At 41.2% G+C, this 19,187-nt stretch overlaps 1 protein-coding gene across 1 annotated transcript in view; it reads left to right on the plus strand.

Annotated features, from left to right (window-relative positions):
• Positions 1-19,187, plus strand: part of Cadps (calcium-dependent secretion activator 1) — a 609,066-nt gene that overhangs the window by 277,783 nt on the left and 312,096 nt on the right. Inside the window, exons 14-16 of the mRNA XM_068226018.1 lie at positions 7,232-7,407; positions 8,031-8,051; positions 17,393-17,581. Coding sequence (XP_068082119.1) covers positions 7,232-7,407; positions 8,031-8,051; positions 17,393-17,581 — 386 coding nt within the window. The remainder of the gene's footprint in view (positions 1-7,231; positions 7,408-8,030; positions 8,052-17,392; positions 17,582-19,187) is intronic.

Below are 19,187 nucleotides of genomic sequence, written 5' to 3' on the forward strand. Positions count from 1 at the left end.
ACACCTTCCAGTGTCTCCAGGTCTCGTCCACGTACACAGCCGTCGTTTGTGGATTTTGAACCAAGTATTAGCGAGGACAAAATTATGATCGGTGCAGAATTCAATCAACCGGCTTCCTCTTTCATTCCTTTGTCCCAATCCGAATTCTCCTACTGTATTACCTTTTCTTCCTTGGCCTACCATTTCATTCCAGTCTCTCATCACAATTAGAATCTCGTCACCTTACACATATTGTATCAATGTTCTATCTCTTCATATGTTCTTTAGATTTCTTTATCATCCGCTGAACCAGTAGGCATATAGACCTGCACTTTCATGGTGGGAACTGGTTTGGTGTCTATCTTGACAACAATAATCCTTTCCCTATGCTGCTCGTAGTAGCTTACCCGCTGCCCTATTTCCTTATTTATTATTAAACCTACTCCTGCATTTCCCCTGTTTGATTTTGTGCTGATAATTCTGTAGTCGCCTGACCAAATATTCTGCTTTTCCTGCCAACGTTCTTCACTTAAATCAACTACTTCTAACTTTAGTCTATCTATTTCCCTTTTCATATTCTCTAACCTACCACAATGATTTAATGTTCTAACGTTCCACGCTCCGACTCGCAGAATGCAAGTATCCATCTTCCTGATGATTGCCCCCTCTCGTGTAGTGAATATTTTACTCGGGAGGAAGCCATCATCAGTACATCATCCATACAGAAAGAGCGGCATGTCCTCGGGAGTTAATCACGGCTGTAGTTTCCCGTTGCTTTCAGCCGTGTAGCAGTATCAACACAGCTGAGCCACTCTAAGTATTATTACAAGGTTATATCAGTCGATCATCCAGACTGCCGCCCTTGCAGTTTTTGAAAGGCTGCTACCCCGCTCTTGATGAACCATTCGTTAGTCTGGTCTCTGGACAGATACCCATCCGATATGGTTGCACCTGCGGCTCGGCTATCTGCTTTATTGGGACACGCAAGCCTCCTCGCCGCGACAAGGCCACATGGTTACACTGATTTATTTTTTCAACGACGAGTTCTTGAGTTGACTTTAGGTATTACCTTTGTGTGTGATGTAATGTATGCATGTTTTTAAATAAATCTTTTGTCATAGAAATTTACTTATTAATTATAATTTACAAACCTTTCACGCAATCGTTGGTATTGTTCTCCGTTAAGACCTAGGTATAGGTTGTATTTCCCGACGAATAATTCAGTGTACATAATTAAATGTTGTGCACGGTTTGCGGTTATAGTAGTTTGCTATTTAAACAGAACAAAGAACGATTTCATTTCCTACCCGGTAAGCAGTGCTATACATTTTTGGCCTATTTTCTAACCTTCTCTGGTTCTGATTTAGCTTGCCTTATGTTGTATGATGACCTGCCTTATTAAAATGAAAACTGGGTTGTCAACACTGGTCGCATGCGGCACAGTCGCACCTAGCTCGATACCATTCTATTATCCTGTTAACGCTGACCATGCGTTAACTTAACCGGTTGCCCTTCCTCACATGAGCTTAGCAGCTACGCGTTGTACTGATAGGACTAGGGAGATGGTTTAAGGTTTAATACGTATGCTTTATTCATAGGGGCGTAACGTCGAATGCTACCTCAGGGGCTTGAAGCTGAACTTGGAACAAGATGGCAGCATGAATCTAGGGAGATAGCGTAGGTTGACTTGATGCTATATAGAAGACCTGCACATTTAGAGATGAAACCTTACTCTAAACCCTACCCTCTTCCGACTTCGAAAGCAACTTAGGCTGAGTAGCTCAGGCGGCAAGGCGCTAGGCGTTTGAGCCTTGAAAACTGCTTGGGCAATAGCCTGACAGGGATAATAATGAATTTAGACTTCAGCTGAGTTGTAAGAAATTTTTGAACAAGTATAATAAAACTCGGGATGTAATGGTTAGGAATAAGCCACCCTTGCGTAGACTATAAATGATTTTATTCATGCTAGCTGAAAAGGTAGTTTAGTGGGTGGAATCTAAATCCGCGAATTTCCGCGCTAGTAGCAGTTCTATCGAAAAATACTACATAACGTAGGTGGAAGAAATTAACATTTCTAATCATTTTAGTCTTAACATATTTTTCTGTATAGGTTATAATAACAGAGATAATCGTGAATTTATATTGTCGATCTGCAAGAAAATGGTTGAACAAAATGTGAATTCACTGTTACCTATATGCACTCTAAGTTTGTTTTATACCATGAGTAAAATTATTTTTAGCCCACACGATTACACTTTATTCCTGACCTTTACATTCTGTTCAACCACTTTCTAGCAGATCGGCAATATAAATTCACGGTTGTTCATGTTAATATAAAAATGATTAGAAATGTTATTTTCTTCAACTTTCGTTATGTTGTATATTTCGATAGAACTGCTACTGGCGCGAATATACGATAACACAATTTTAGATTCCACCCACTAATGTACCTTTTCAGATAGCATAAATAAAAGCATTTATAGTCTACGCAATGGCGGCTTATTCCTAACTTTTACATTCCGAGTTTTATTATATTTTATCAAAATGTTCTCACAATTCAGCTTAAGTCTAAATTCATGATTGTCTCTCTTAGGCTAATGCCCAAGCAGTTTTCAAGACTCAAAAGCTCAGCGCTTTGCCGCCTGAGCTACTCAGCCTAAGTTAGTCTGCTATGTTTCAACATCACGTTTGTCATTCTTAGATCAGCTCTTTGGGTTGATGGCCATGCAGTTTTCAAGACTAAAAACGCTACCGCTTTGCCGCCTAAGCTACTCAGCATAACTTGCTTTCGAACTCGGAAGAGGGTAGCATGATAGAATTCGGTTTCATCTCTAAATGTGCAGGTCGTCTATATAGCATCAAGTCAGCCTTACGCCATCTCCCTAGACTCGTGCCGCCATGTTGTTCCAAGATTACCTCCAAGCCTCTGAGGTAGCATTCCCACGTTACGCTCCTATGAATAAAGCGCATGTATTAAGCCTTACGCCATCTCCCTAGTCCTATCAGTACAATGTGTGTAGCCGCCATTTTGTTCCAAGCTCAGCTCCAAGGCCCTGAGGGCACCCTCCAACATTACGCTCCTATGAATAAAGCATAATTGTATTTTTCTGCAAGCCGCTTAACGTCGCACCGACACAGATAGGTCTTATGGCGACGATGGGGTAGGAAAGGGCTAGGAGTGGGAAGGAAGCGTCCGTGGCCTTAATTAAGGTACAGCCCCAGCATTTGTCTGATGTGAAAATGGGAAACCACGGAAAACCATCTTCAGGGCCGCCGACAGTGGGGTTCGAAGCCACTATCTCCCGAATACTGGATAATGGCCGCACTTAAGCGAATGTAGCTATCGAGCTCGATATATAATTGTATTAAGCCTTACGCCATCTCCCTAGTCCTATTAGTACAACGCGTAGCCTCTAAGCTCGTGTAGGGAAGGTCAATCGGCCAAAGTTCAAACGTATGTATATTTTTTCACACGGCAGACAGGGGCGATGACATGTACGGTCATCTGGCTAAATGTACGAAAAGCTACGTTCGCAAATTTGTGCTAGATTAGTAACCCTTGCTGCTTGCATAAACAATTCTGCTGAGACGTGGCATTGTTCGCTTCATAATACATTTTCAGCATTCCTCTTTCTGTAGCTGATTGAGCTGTTAGATTACACTAATCTTTGGCACAAGAAAAAAATCTATTATTCGATTTCCTGGTTATGCTGAGCTTCAGTCTAAGAGATTTCCAAATTCGAAGTCCGTTCTTCTTTTGTTCAAGAGATTCCTAGACTCGATCTCTGTGTAGGTTAGATATTTTGACTAATGTTACTTTTGTTCAACCTATGAATAAAGCATATGTATTAAGGCTTACACTATCTCCCTAGTCCCGTGCCACCATCTTTTTCTGAGTTCAGCTTCCAACGTTACCGCCCCTATGAATAAAGCGCATGTATTAAGCCTTACATCATATCCCTAGTCCCATGTGTAGCCGCCATCTTGTTAAAAGTTCAGCTCCCAAGTCCGGAGAGGTTAGGTTAACGCATGATCAGGGTAAAATTAAGCCTGCACTTTTAGCAAGGGTGTAGAGAATGGCAACCGGTTAGGTTAACGCCTCGTTAGCGGTAGGTTAAGCGTGCACTTTTATGCGATTAGTCCGGGTATCGAACTTAAATTCTGTTAAGTTAAGCTTACACTCTTTTGCAGTTAGCCTGGGAGGTTACGTTCAGCTTCGAGGCCCAAAGATGCTTCCCAAATGTTACATCCCCTATGAATGATGTACATGTATTAAGCCTTACGTCATCTCCCTAGTTCCGTGTGTAGCCGCATCCCACTCCTAGTTGAGCCTCCAACGTTACGTCCCCTATGAATAAATCACATGTATTAAGCATTACTCCGTCTCCCTAGTCCCATGTGTAGCCGCCATCTTGTTCTGAGTTCAGCTTCCAACATTACGACCCCTCAAGGCGTAATGTTAAGCCTGCTCTTTTAGCCAGAGTGTATGGAAGGGCAACCGGTTAGGTTAACGCCTGGTCAGCGTAATGTTAAGCCTGGACTTTTAGCCATGAAGTAGGGAAGGGCAACCGGTTTGGTTAACGCCTGGTCAGCGTAAGGTTAAACGTGCACTTTCAGCCAGGGTGTAGGGAGGTGCAACAGGTTAGGTTAACGCTTGGCCAGCGTAAGGTTAAGCCTGCACAGTTTTCCGGGTGTGAGTTAGGTTAAGCGTGGTCAGCGTTACATTAGACTGCACTTTTATGCAGTTAGTCCGGGTGTCGAACTTAAAGTCTGTTAGGTTCAGCTTACACTCTCATGTGGTTAGCCCCTCGGGTGTTGAACTTTCAGTCTCATAGGTTAAGCTTGTACTCTTAGGCTTTGAACTAGGTTCTGCTCGGTTAACGCCCTAAGGCCTGGGATTAAGCCCGTGGTCTGTGAGGTTAAGCCTAGACACGTAGCCAGCGTTACCTCATGTCAGGTTAAGGGCGCGCTCTTTGCCATAAGCACCCACCGGATCAGGCCTCTCCCAGGGTGACGGCCGAACCATCCAAAAGTATACTACTTAATAACGAATCTAATAATGAATATTGTAATATACAAATGTTTTAGAATTTCATTATTAATCGACATCCATAGATGTAGGAACATATTTAAGAAACGTCTTCGATGTCGATTTTCGTGTTTTAGACATAAGTTACATTCAGATTGTAGCACAATACCAAATATTTAAACTCTCGTTATTTTACTATTGACTCTTTTCTTTCCTCGGAGAAAGTTTCTGCTAAATAGTAGAGAAGAGAAATAAAACGATCATTTCCATTTATTTATAATTAGGTATTAAATAAGATAGTCTATATTATAAACAAGCATCGTTGATATTACTAGTATGGCTAGCAGTCCCAGTCTCACATCAGGAATATGAACAATAATATCCCCCACATTGTTCATTCGATGTCTATGGTTTGCTCCCTCCGAGCAAATTCCTGTAAAATTCCTTGAAAATTCGGATAAAATGATCACATGCACATTGAAAGAAATCTTAAAATTTCCCGCTAATATGCCGGACGCAATGCCGTACAGCACTAGTAAATTCAAGGGACTAGGACTATTCAGTTCGTGCTACGAGGCAGTTCTTCAAAGCATTACTGGCCTTAGAATACGCTTTAATTCCAGAGATCCTTACGTACTAAATACAAGGTAACCACCGGGCGGGTTGGCCGTGCGGCTAGTAACGCGCAGCTGTGAGCTTGCGTCCGGGATATATTGCAATTTAACCCCATTGTCGGCAACCCTAAAGATGATTTTCCGTGATTTTATATTTTCACATCCCTAAATGCTGGGGCTGTACCTTAACTAAGGCTACGGCCGCTTCCTTCCCACTCCTAAGGCCTATCCCATCATCGGTATAACGTAAGACCTATCTGTGTGTGTGTGACGTAAAGCAAATAATTTTAAAAAATCATAACCAAAAGAAGAAAGCCTAAACTGTTTGAAAAGGTTTCGAATGACACTAGATGACAGCGTGTTGAATTAAAAGGATGTTTTGTTATACCCCCGGAATATAAGAACCAAAGAGACGTTGAATTTAGTAAGTTGTGTGACCTTCCTCAGAATGGGAAGGAAGTTGTCTTTCTTCGTAAACACCATCGTGCCAATCAGTGGGTTAGTCGCCTTCAAGGATTATCTTACAGCAAATGGTGTGATGCCTTGAAAATAAACAGGTAACGTAAAAGCTCTCGAGCTATTTCAGGCAGGACCATGGACACGTAGAAACGATTGTTCACGTCCTCGCATAGGGAATACAGTGCACTATAAAATACGATCTGCCATTGCTCAAGCATTCACGATCTCTCTGTTATAGGCAGCACCCGTCGAAATGACATGGTAGCCTTCAAAGATCACCGAAAGGGCTTTATAAGTGATCCGATGATCAGACTCAAAACGTACGAAACACAATCCAGTGAGGTTCATGAGGAAAAGGAAAAAACATATGAACCAACCATTCCATTCTATCAACAAGAATACCAGCTGGTTGATATCGAAATCATCAGATTAACGGTTGGCGCTAGAGTAACCTTTCTTTTCTTTTTCGTCCAGTTCTGCAAATCATTTAACCTCGATCAGACATTAATAATAAAAGTCGCAGTGACTGCCTTGAAATATTCAATCAAAATCCTGAAGAACCATATCTCTCAAACTTCATAATTAAACCACATATGTCAAATGTACTAACGAACCATTACGTAATCAACTCTTCACAATTAATCTTAAAATGTATCTTGTTTTACTGTATACTTTGTCCTTAGGGGCATCTTCAGTTGGGGAAAGTCGCAATAGATAAATAAATAAATAAATAAATAAATAAATAAATAAATAAATAAATAAGAATTAACAATCATACTGCTGTGGTTGTTATGTTTTGATCTACTCTGTGATACTTAAAAATGCTAACATCATGTTAGTGAGAGGAAAATTTCTCTCCTCTGTTTAGCATCATACTGATGACCATCTGTGACGACTGAAGAATAACAAAGCATATTCACACTGCAGTAACACGTTTACATATGTATTATCTCATTTAGCATGAAAATTAAGATACCTAAAATTACCTCCAGCAAATACGCGGCCGCTACTGCGATCTACTACACGCAACTCATCAGAATAACACCACTCGGAATGGTACAGTATTTAGTTCAGTGGATGTCAGATCGTTTTATTTTCTGGTTCTGGTATGTTCTTACTTGGATGTGTAGAACACGAACCTCTGTTTCAGGTACCTGTATGCCATTGGGAAGTCAGTGTGGAAGAAATGGAAGAAAAGATACTTTGTTCTGGTTCAAGTGTCTCAGTACACATTCGCCATGTGCAGTTACAAGGAAAAGAAGTCGGAGCCTTCTGAAATGATGCAGTTAGACGGCTATACGGTGGACTACATTGAACCTGCCAGCGGTAAGAGTTGTCAGTTTCTTTACCAAATCTGTGTTTATCTCTTTCAGGAAAACTATTTGATCAGTATAGTGAACAATATCAAAACAATAATTTTTTTAGACATGCATAACGAATTAGTACGATACGGCGTTTGCTACTTTAAATACAACTCCAGGGATCATTATACATATTTTATAGTGGTATTGAGGAAAACATATAGCACACGTACGTTAATTTTAAACTGTAAGCCTAGGGTTATTCCTCAACTCAAGCATTATTTTTTCTATTTCCATGTTTTCTTCTAGCTGCAACATAATTCTCATTATCATGGCCAATTATCGAGCTCAAATAGTCCGTATTGGGAGAAAAATATTGTTTTTAAATAGAGGTTTGATAGCATTATAAAACAATGACAAGTTTCTGCGTTCTCCATCAGTCTTTTACTTGAAGATACTGAAAGTGTACGGCTCGATAGTTACTTAGTAGCATAGAATATCTCATAAAATAACTAAGGTTCAAAATCATTATATATTGATAACTGAAGTTGACAGTGTACATTGTTATATTGTGTATGATGTAGTCTCGCATCTCTTCCCGTTCCTTAGTGTAGCATTACTCTAGCGCTCTTCTCTTTTTGTTTCTAGCGAATCTCATGGTTGGAATGGGTAAGCAAGTGTGCCGTAACTTCTTCACCTTTTATATTAGTAGCTAGTAGTAGTAGTAGTAGTAGTAGTAGTAGTAGTAGTAGTATGATTCTATTATTATCAGTATATAAGTTCAGATTACCAGCTAACAGATTCTCTTTAGATCCTAGTAAGAGACTCAACAGGTTATGATTCTCTTCAAATATTCTAAAGCAAAAGCCATGTTTACAGCCTTCGTAATCAAACATAATATGATGACAAAATATGATGTATTGTATAATAACACCACTTTGCATACAAGCGCATGTTAATTCTTTCCATCAAAGCAAAGGACCGGCTCCATGGCTAAATGGTTAGCGTCCTGACCATCGGTCCAGCGGGTCCCGGGTTAGGTTCCCGTCCGGGCGAGGATTTTAATGGTGTATGGTTAATTCCTCTGGCTCGGGGACTGAGTTTTGTTTTCGTCTTAATACACTTCTCTCCGTCTGCAAACAGCACAGCACACTACACTACCAACGCCCACAAAGACACACAATGGTGAATATATATCTCCACACTGAGGTGGCGTCAGGAAGGGCATCCGGTAGTAAAACGGCGCCAAATCCACATCAATTACTGACTCCAATAAATTTGGGAGAAATATCGTAAGAAAGAAGAAGTAGTGACCTTATCACCCAAAAACTGCCGCTGGCATTCACAACTGCTCAAAATCTTCCGTTGAAACAATCTTCATTGGAAATACAGAATTGTAGCCTATTTATAAATATCCCACTGCATGGTTCCTTAAATGTGAATATTCACAAAAGTTAAAAATACGACTAAAATTACTTGGAAGATCAATATTCTACAGACAATCATAAAAACCCGCGACAGGCAATGACAGGGGCATAAACAGTCTGGAAATAACTTACAAGTATATACAGTACGTATACAAGCATAACATGACAGAAAACTGCGAGAGACTGAAAGTACTAGCCCATGATTTACATGGACAGTCACTTCACTCCTCACGAACTCCTGTGACGCGAACCGTGAATAAATTGGCATTCAATAGGGCACCATTGTGAATTATGGGGTTCACGGAGGGAAGAGAAAGTAGAATTCTTAAATTAATAAGCAGAATGGGATTGGATGCATTGGGATTGAGTGATATAGAGTACAAGGAAGAAGAAGGAAAACAAACACATAAAGAAAGTTTAGAAGAAATATGCAGTAGTTCGTCTGTCCGGAAAACAATATATATCATAATATATGTTAGGTACGTAAATGAACAATTAAAAAGTGCCACATGGAGAAGTATTGCACGCAACATTGTTTCTGTTTTGCGCGTAAATGAGCGAATGATGTGTGTAGAAAATTAGTAGTTCAAGGAATTGGGACGAGAATTATTTCAGTATACTCACCATGTGAGGGTGCAGTAAGGATATAGTTGACAAGTTTTATGAAGCTCTAAGTGACATCGTAGTCAGGGTTAATAGCAAGGATAGTGCTAATGGGCGATTTCAAGGTAAGAGTTGTAAATAGAACTGACGGATATAAGAAAGTGATGGTTAAATGTGGCGAAGATATGGAAGCTAATAGTAATGGGAGGCGTTTACTGGACGTCTGTGCTAGTGTGGGATTAGCAGTTACGAATGCATTCATCAAGCATAAGGTTATTCACCACTATACATGGGAGGGTAGGGGCACCAGATCCATAATAGACTCTACCATAACCAATATTAAATTTTTAAAATCCGTTAGGTATGTGAGGGCATTTCGGGGATTTTTGATGATACAGACCACTATATTATCTGTAGTGAAACAAGTATCTCTAGGCCTAGGATTGAGAACGTAAAATCTGTCTGCAGACGAATGAATGTAGGAACCTCCAGGACGAGGATATTATAGAGAAGTACATGGATATGATTACTGAAAAGCTACCAAAATAGACAGTAAGCAGGTTCAGGATATAGAAATAGAATGGTTGGAATACGAGGATGCTGTAGCAGAAACAGCAATGAAATATCACAGAATAACTGTATGTAAAGATGGGAAAAAGCTAATATCTTTGTGGAATGATTAAGTGAGAGCAGCGTGTAAACGTATCAGAAATGGCTCAAAACAAAGACTGATAACAGATGAGAGAATCAGAGCGAAACAAATAATTATTGTTGAATCCAAGAAAAGTCGTGGTATGATTTCGGTAATAACCTGGAAAGGCTAGGCCAAGCGGCAGGGAAACCCTTTTGGACAGTAATAAAGAATCTTAGAAAGGGAGGGTAAAAGGAAATGAATAGTGTTTTGAGGAAATCAGGAGAATTCATAATAGATCCCAGGGAATCAAAGGACAGGTGGAGGGAATATATATAGCGTAAATGGAAATCTTTCTAGTACCGTCGCGAAAAACCGAATTCATGGGGAGGAGGACAATGATGTTGGTGAAATTACGCTTGGTAAATATGGATCTGCACACTGGCTCGAAGGAAAACACGGACCCTTCGATTTATCGGAGGCTCTTCCTGTCCGTTGTTGGCCGCTATCCAGGTTCAGTCGTCGTCTACACGGATGGTTCAAGGACAGATACGAAGGTGGGCTGTGCTTTCGTTGTCAACAATGATAGGTTTCTTTTTGCTCTCCCTGAAACCTGTAGTGTGTACACAGCAGAGCTCTATGCTATCTGTGGAGCTCTGCGGTACGCACTGTACAATGAGCGCCGACACTTTCTTGTGTGTACTGACTCCTTGAGTTCGCTCCAGTCTATTGATACCTGTTTCCCTCGGCACCCTCCGGTGCAGCGGATCCAGGACCTGCTGGCCGGGTGTTCGGATGCTGGCACCAGAATCACGTTTCTGTGGCTCCCAAGCCACATGGGCATAGAGGGAAACGAGTTAGCAGATCAGGCTGCCAAGGAGGCAGTTACACTGCCCCCGTTGCCTTACAAGGTTCCAGCAAGTGATATTCGCTCTCAGCTGAGTGAGACATCTGGTTATGTCCCATTGGGAGATGGAGTGACAGGCCATTCCACTTCCCAATAAGCTGAGAGCGATAAAAGGAACAGCGAAGGTATGGAGGACTTCCCTTCGTGCTTCACGGAGGGAAGCCGTGGTATTATGTCGTCTTCGGATCGGCCACGGTATCGTGACTCGCATCTTTTGAAAGGAGAACCCCCTCCGGTGTGTACCTGCGGCGACCATCTTACCGTGGTACACATCCTTACGGAGTGTATGGACCTGGTCGATCTTCGCCGTAGTCTTAACCTCCCGGGTACCATCTCCCTTATCTTGCGAGATGACAAGCAGTCAGCATACCTCGTCATCCGCTTTATGAGGGATAGTGGTCTATTTTCTCGTGTCTAATGATGTCCTTTGTCCTCGTGTATTTGTGTCAATTGCGCTTTTATCCCATTGACTTCATTTTAGTTTGTGTTGCGTATTTTAATGTGTTATTTTAACGTCTAATGTAAATTATGTATATATATCTACACTACCAGGCAATGCCTTATTCCTTTTTCCCTGTATTTTCTCTTATTTTATTATAAAATATGGCATTGCGAATTAGTTCCACTGCTGTTTTAATCTCATACTCGTTTTCTTATCACCATTTTTTAACTCTTGTCAGTGGATACGTTTTAAAATTTTAAATATCATGTATCATGTCGTCCATCTCGTTCCATTAGGGGCCGATGACCTTCGATGTTAGCATCAAGCATCATCATCATCAGCTTGGTAAATAAACTCCATTGTCATAAAGCTGCAGATGTAGATGAAATTAGACCTGGAATGGTGAAATGTAGTGGGAAGGTAGGGATAAAATGGCTTCATGGAGTAATAAGATTAGCACGGAATATTAGTAAGATGCTTTCTGATTGGACGAAATTAGTAATTGCACCTATCTATAAACAAGGGAACAGGAAGGATTACAACAACTATCGAGGTATTTCACTGATCAGTGTTTTTTTGTTGGTTTTTTTTTGCTAGTTGCTTTACGTCGCACCGACACACATAGGTCTTACGGCGACGATGGGACAGGAAAGGTCTAGGAATGGGAAGGAAGCGGCCGTGGCCTTAATTAAGGTACAGCCCCGCATTTGCCTGGTGTGAAAATGGGAAACCATGGAAAACCTCACTGATCAGTATAGGCCTACCCGGCAAGGTGTTCACTGGCGTTTTGGAAGGGAGGGTGCGGTCAGTGGTTGAGAGTAAGTTAGATAAAAATCAGTGTGGTTTCAGACCACAAAGGGGCTGTCAGGATCAAATGTTCAGTACGTGTCAGGTAATTGAAAACTGCTACGAGAGGAATATACAGTTGTGTTTACGTTTCGTAAATCTAGAGAACACATTGGGAAAAGATAAGGGTAGATTATTAAAAGCAATCAAAGCATTTATGTTGACAATTGGGCTTCAGTATGAATTGATGGTAGAATGATTTCTTGATTCAGGGTGTTTACAAGCGTTAGATACGGCTGTAATCTTTCACCTTTGATGTTCATAGTTTACTTGGATAATATACAGAAAGGTAAAAAGCGGCAGGGAGGGATTCACTCAAGTGAAAATGTAGTAAGCAGTCTGGCCTATGCCGACGACTTGGGTCTTAACAGCAGATTGTGCTGAACGGTGGCAGCGATTAAGGGTGGAGGGTGAGAGTGAGGGAGGGGGGCAGTCTCTCCTCAACTTTGTGGAGAATCAATATTTATTCCATTTTAGTCACGTAAAACTAGGAATTATATTTTTAAAATACAAACCTCGTTGTCTTATCATCTAATTCTTTCCACTAATTTCTTTAAATATTAAAAAATTACAATTATTCAACGGCACAGATGACCAGTTCGTACAAGGCCACAGCAAGTAGTGAAGACTCGCGCAGCAGCGTGTAGAAATGCGATTACTAGTTGATGGCACAAAACCTTAGTTGCGCACTAAATGAGTTTTGTATGCAAAAAAGTCATGTGCGGCAGCGTGACCGAGAGGGGAAGAACGTCCACTTCACTAGTTGCTACCGAAGTGTTCACATCGGCTCCTGGCGACTATCATTTCGCTCAGCAGCAGTTACCCCCTCCACTATCTTCCTTCCCTTCACGCACGGGGCATCGCGCTGGTTTAGTAATCGCAATTCTACCATGTGCTGTATGAAAGGGAAGGAGGTGTATTTTCTTTGTCGAAGGTCATGGGCAATGAGGTATGATTCACCCGCTCACCGCGCGCATTCGTCGGTCCGGCAGTCTCACTTTGTCCGTTACTTTGTTAGTGTGTAGTCAAATGTGAAATGGCTTTTTTAATTGTATAATCACGCCGTACTTCTCTTTAATTGTAATATGTGTGTAATTGGTCCTTTGGTGAAAGTGTTATTGTTTAGTATTGAATCAAAATCTCAACAACAAAAAGTATTATTAACGCAGTTAAGTTGATGAATTATCAAACTTTACTGCTCTGTCGAAATTCGTTCAGAGAGCATTACAAACTTACCACCTTGTAGTTTTTTTATAAATTTTGTCTTCTACTCCCACTATATCCCCCAAACTCCCGCACATTTTTTGCCTATAGATTTTTGTGAACCCCCACTTCTAATTCCCACGCGCCGCTACTGGTGCTGAAAGCCTGCAGTCTAATGTCTTGGAACGTGAACATTGGTGCAGTGAGTATGATATGAAAATTAGCTTTTCCAAGACTTAAGTGTTGTCAGTAGGTAAGAAAGCTAAGAGAATTGCAAGTCAAGTTGGGAAGACAAACTTGGAACCGAGAGCTAACTTCACATATTTAGAGTGTGTATTCTCGCAGGATGGACGTATTGTAAGTGAGATTGAATCGAGGTGCAGTAAAGCTAATGCAATGAATTCGCAGTTGCGATCAACAGTAATCTGTAAGAAGGAAGTCAGCTCCTGTTTTTTACAACATGCTTTACGTCGCACCGACACAGGTAGGTCTTATGGCGACGATGGGAGAGGAAAGGGCTAGGAGTGTGAAGGAAGCGGCCGTGGCCTTAATTCAAGTACAGCCCCAGCATTTGCCTAATGTGAAAATCGGAAACCACCGAAAACCATCTTCAGGGCTGCCGATAGTGGGATTCGAACTCGCCATCTCCTGAACACTGGACACTGGCCGCACTTAAGCGACTGCAGCTATCGAGCTCGGTTTTCATATTTCTATAAATTATTGTGACATACTGTACATTATTTTGTAATGCATGAGATATAATCTTCTATTTTCTAAGCTCATTTAACTCTTTCAGTACGACATTAACACATTCTGTTTCAAGGAGGTACTTGTATCACAACATGTACACATTAGAGTTTTCAATCAGTAGGTGAAATAGTTATGCACAACGATTATATAAGAGAATATTAGTAGATTTCATACAGAGTTTAGTTTTACAGTTTTAGGATGATAATAACAAGAATAAAAAGAAACTCCTGTCACGGGTGGAACGTAGCATGTTACTACAGTAGAGGGAGATTTGCAGGGGTGCAGATCTAGACAGAATGTGTTATATGACGGTTGAATTAAAATATTCCCAGTCAAATGTGTTGTGGCGAAGTCCCATGGTATTTTACTGAACGTTCACAGCTCATAGATGAACATTGCTACCAGATATACCTGCATTACTTACAGATAAATTACACAACGAAACATCATTTGATTCTCAATCATTTTTACAGAACAAAGTTAAATATCTGATCAGTATTAAAAACAAAGTGGAAATAGCCACTCATCCAGTTCGTTTTTCATCCAAGTTTGAGAACTTTGGTATCGTGTATGCCCTCCATAAGCATTTTTCATAGCCTGACACCTACGTGGCATACTCCGTACCAGTCTACGTAGGTCACTCTGCGGTGTCCGTTTTCAATGGAAACCTGTGAGTGTTCCTGGGGAGTCTGTTGTGCAACAGGACAACCAGGAACACGTCAGTCAAACATGATCCACACGTGCTCAATGGGATTCAGGCCGGGACTCATCAGTTGGATGTGAAGCCTTCTCAAAACGTCACTGGTGTCACCGTCTGCAATCGCCCTGGCATTGATGTGCATGAGAAGGAATGCAGGGCCAATACCACCACTTGATCTGGTTGATTTACTCCCTGGCGGTAAGGCGGCCATGGACAGCAACAAGATGATGTACCGCTATCGACACTAATGCCACCGCACACCAACACAGAATCTTGTCCGAATCTGTCCACTTGTACAATATTAGGCATGTAATGCTCACCAGGGCATCTTTACATACATGCGCAGCCTTCACTTCGAGTCAGAGGAAATCGTCACTCTTCTGTGAAAAATACAGTTCTCCAATGACGAAGCTGCAAATCGATATGGTTTCGAGCGAAGAGAGGGCTAGCTGCTTGATGTTGCCGCGTTAAGCGATGCATTCGAACAGGGCCTCTGGGTCATAAGTTCCTTTCGCGTAGCCTGTTTCTTACGGTCTGATCGGATACCGTGATTTCTGTTGCCCTTCTGAGCTCTTGTTGCAGTTCTCTGGCACTGGCGGTATGACGACGCAACGCAGAAATGACCAGATATTGGTCGTCATTTTGGGTTTTGGTGCGTCGACGACCTTATCCGCCTGGTGAACTGACCTGTCTCGTTTTATTGACTACATAAATGATAAATGACAGATGAGGAGGTATTGCAGTCCTCGGCAAAACGATGAAAATTCCACCCCCCCCCCCCCCCCTGGATCAAAGTGCTGCTATTGCGACTTATACGTAGCTAAGATGTCTCACTGTACGTGCTCGAAAGTATACAAAATTTTGCAAATGAAAACGTCAGTCTGTTTACCTCGTTACGTCACACCGACACACAGGTACTCACTTTATTTTGAGGGGTCTCCCGGTGCAGGGCTGAGACTATAGAGACAGTATGGCCCAGATGCTTCCTGCTTCGGTACACAAGTTCTCAATTTATACAATAAGGCCACTGGCACCAATTGTATCAAAAGTACTGTAACATACCAGACGTTCAAAATCATGTCCGCTAATTCTTTTGAACAGGGTATTTGATAACCTTAGATATGGGTAACCGCTTATGGACAGGTAAAAGGGAAGTGAACTATAACACCTATCAATCATGAGGGCAGATCTCCTATATGTATTTTCACGAGAGTTTAATCCTGATGTAAACATGGTATGTCCACACTAAGCGTGTAGTACCAACCTCCACCCTGTCAACGTCTCGTGGTCGGACGTGCAGTGCTGCGCATCACATACGGCAACTGTGCGAAGATCTGAACTTCTGAATAAACGACTAAACTTGGATTCTGTTCACTTAGTTTATTGAACACATTCACAATGCACTGCCTATGGTCACTTCTGAGATGTTTTCCTCTTTTGTGCTTCACTACACGCGATGGTCCTACCTCTTGCTCCATTTCTCTCACTGTGAATACTGACACTGACTGCTGCTGCAAGATGCAACACCTGATCTCCACACTGTACAGCTTGGGACTCTCCCTCACTACGAGAAGGCTTCCCGTATTACTCCACGCCTTGTGCCATCATTTCTCGTTATTTAATCACTATTTTATATATAAAAACATATATATACCGGTATATATGACAACCATTTCATTACGTACTCTTCCAAACTCTCTAAATGTAATAAAATAAAATTAATTTAAATTAACGCCACGTACTACTTTCCTTCGAGCTCGCATACAGTCCAGTGAGTGTGACGGTTGCTTCTCCAATCAACTACGTCTATGTCCACGTGCAAAGGCAATGTGCTCCGCCTATTTGTTTACATCAGGATTAATCTCTCGTGAAAAGACATAATAGAGGACGGTGTCATGCTATGGCATCTCCGGGACCCAGAACTGATCGGGAGCTTGACGACATTCCACATCCGTTATCAGAATTCTGTTAACGACTTTAAGATAGTGGAGGAAATTGTAGACTTGAAATTAAAATTGATCTTCAACAGGTCTTTAGAAACAGACTGCATGGCATTCATTATAGGAAATATGAATCCGGAAAAGTCATCGCACATTAAAACATGGTTCATTTATGTGGAGGGTTTGACCTATTTACAAGCATAAATATTCTTAAAAAGTATTGCCTATAGCTTATTGTATACTTTAGAATGTATAAAGGAAAGGAAATTATGAAATCAGAGGTAAATTAGAGGTAGTCGTTCAGGAATTTAAGTAAATACTGTTGAAGACTGGAATTCAGATGACGTTTTGCGGGTGAAATGTTGCATGCTGTACCAAGATATTGTATGATTTGCTTACGTAGCTCAGTTTATAGGAATTTAACTGCTAGTGTCAGGGAATGCTCTATTTATTTGAAATGTCCTAAACTTAGTCATCAATAGCATGATTTATCAGTAACAAAATTTGAATATGTACGGCATATCTCACACATTAATTTGACCCATGTAACATATATTCTAGATTTGGAAGGTGGTCGATTTTTCTTCAATGCTGTCCGGGAAGGTGACAGTATTCTGTATGCAAGTGATGACGAAAATGAATGTCATCTGTGGGTGATGGCAATGTACAGAGCGACTGGGCAGTCACACAAACCCACACCCCCAATCACCCCTGCGGGGAAGAACTCCACCATCTCCAAAATTCAAGGAGGTAAAGTAGACTTTTCCTTTGTTACCAACACTTAAGAGTTTACTGTACAGTAGAACTAAGTCTGGAAAGAGTTATTCAAATACAGTGAAAAACACCTCAAACCAAGAGAGGTTTTATTTGTATGAAGGAAATAAGTCAACCAACTGCAATATTAACAATCTAATTGCCAGTTTACAGAATAACTACAATCTTACTTTAGAGGGAATATCCTATGCATACTGTTCGATAGCTTGATAGTAGGTGCATTGGGCTACACAACAAATGTCATGTTTTAACTATCCATACTGAACCTGTTCTCTTGAAATATTGGGACGTGGACGCACGTCGAGTTCAGATAATAGTATGAAGCAGTGGCGTATGCTGGGATCAAGACGTGGGCTACCATTAGACATAAGTTACTCCCTTTCGATAGTTGGTTTAGTGAACGTCAAGTCTTAAGCGTTTTGAGCTGCTGGCAAGAGCCATCGGAGTAGCCTATTGTGTTGTCAAGGCTGTTTCACAAGCTACTGCCCTGGCCTCTGCCACTCAACAGCTGATCAGTGGAAATGGTAGCCTAGGGTTTATCAAATTAAAGTCCTTAACAAATTAAAGCCCAGCTTTCTCCTAAATAGATTGATTGCTTGCCTATGGTTCGATGGCCCCGGTTCAGTTCTTGTAACCAAACTCCTCGTACTCTTCATTCCTCTGGCTTGAGGACTAGGTGTTTATGACGTCTTCGCCATTCATTTCATCCTCAATAGGTCGCTACCAAGGCTTTCTAGAGACCTTGCACTATAACTTTCATTATTATTATTATTATTATTAAATTAAAATGTAGAATTTTACAGCATTACCGGCGGTCGTACCCGTCGTTCACTGGTTTATTAGCTTCCTCAGTAGATCGGTGGTGCTGTCCGCCTCACGATCACGGGTTCGATTCCAAACAGCAAAAAGAGAACAGTAAACCTAAAATATTGCATTTCATTTTAGCATATCTACCTGTAGAGAGAAAAGTATATCACTCGTATAACAGCAGCCCTGCAGTGTCTTCCTTACAAGGATGTAAAAGTAGACGGGAGTGAAACACCAGCACTTTGTTATGTACATACAATGAAGTCAGAAGTATGAGGTGAAGAAGAAGAATATACGATGATGAACGCATCGTAGTTTAGAACTTTGTAATTCAGCGTTATGCTGATGCTGATCCTAAATAAGTAAACGAATCGTGTCAGTTCAGAGTCTTCCGGAGAACTTCGAGGCTTGGAGCATTCTTCTTCGGTAGCAGTTGCGAACTGACGGAGCGATACCTACCCCTCGGTCCCCGCACTTATCGGACATTCAGCAGAAAGCCGCGCGAGGGGAGAGGCACGCAGCGTCAGGTCTGCCCTGCACTCAGAAAACCGAGCGGCTTTTTTCTCATTGCTTTCAAGTTTTATACCTAAATGGAACAATGTGTCAAATACTTGCATTATAATGTTCTTTAAGATTTCCATCGTTCTCATCTGAGGTTTGGGCTTTAACGCAGCCCTTAGTATACGCCACTGGTATGAAGGAATCAATACTATCGCTCGTTTATGCATCCGTAGTTTGGTTATTTTTAAATTAAAATTTGGAATATTTATTTCTA

This window comes from Anabrus simplex, chromosome 2, assembly GCF_040414725.1.
Source record: "Anabrus simplex isolate iqAnaSimp1 chromosome 2, ASM4041472v1, whole genome shotgun sequence".
NCBI classification, from domain to species: Eukaryota; Metazoa; Arthropoda; class Insecta; order Orthoptera; family Tettigoniidae; genus Anabrus; species Anabrus simplex.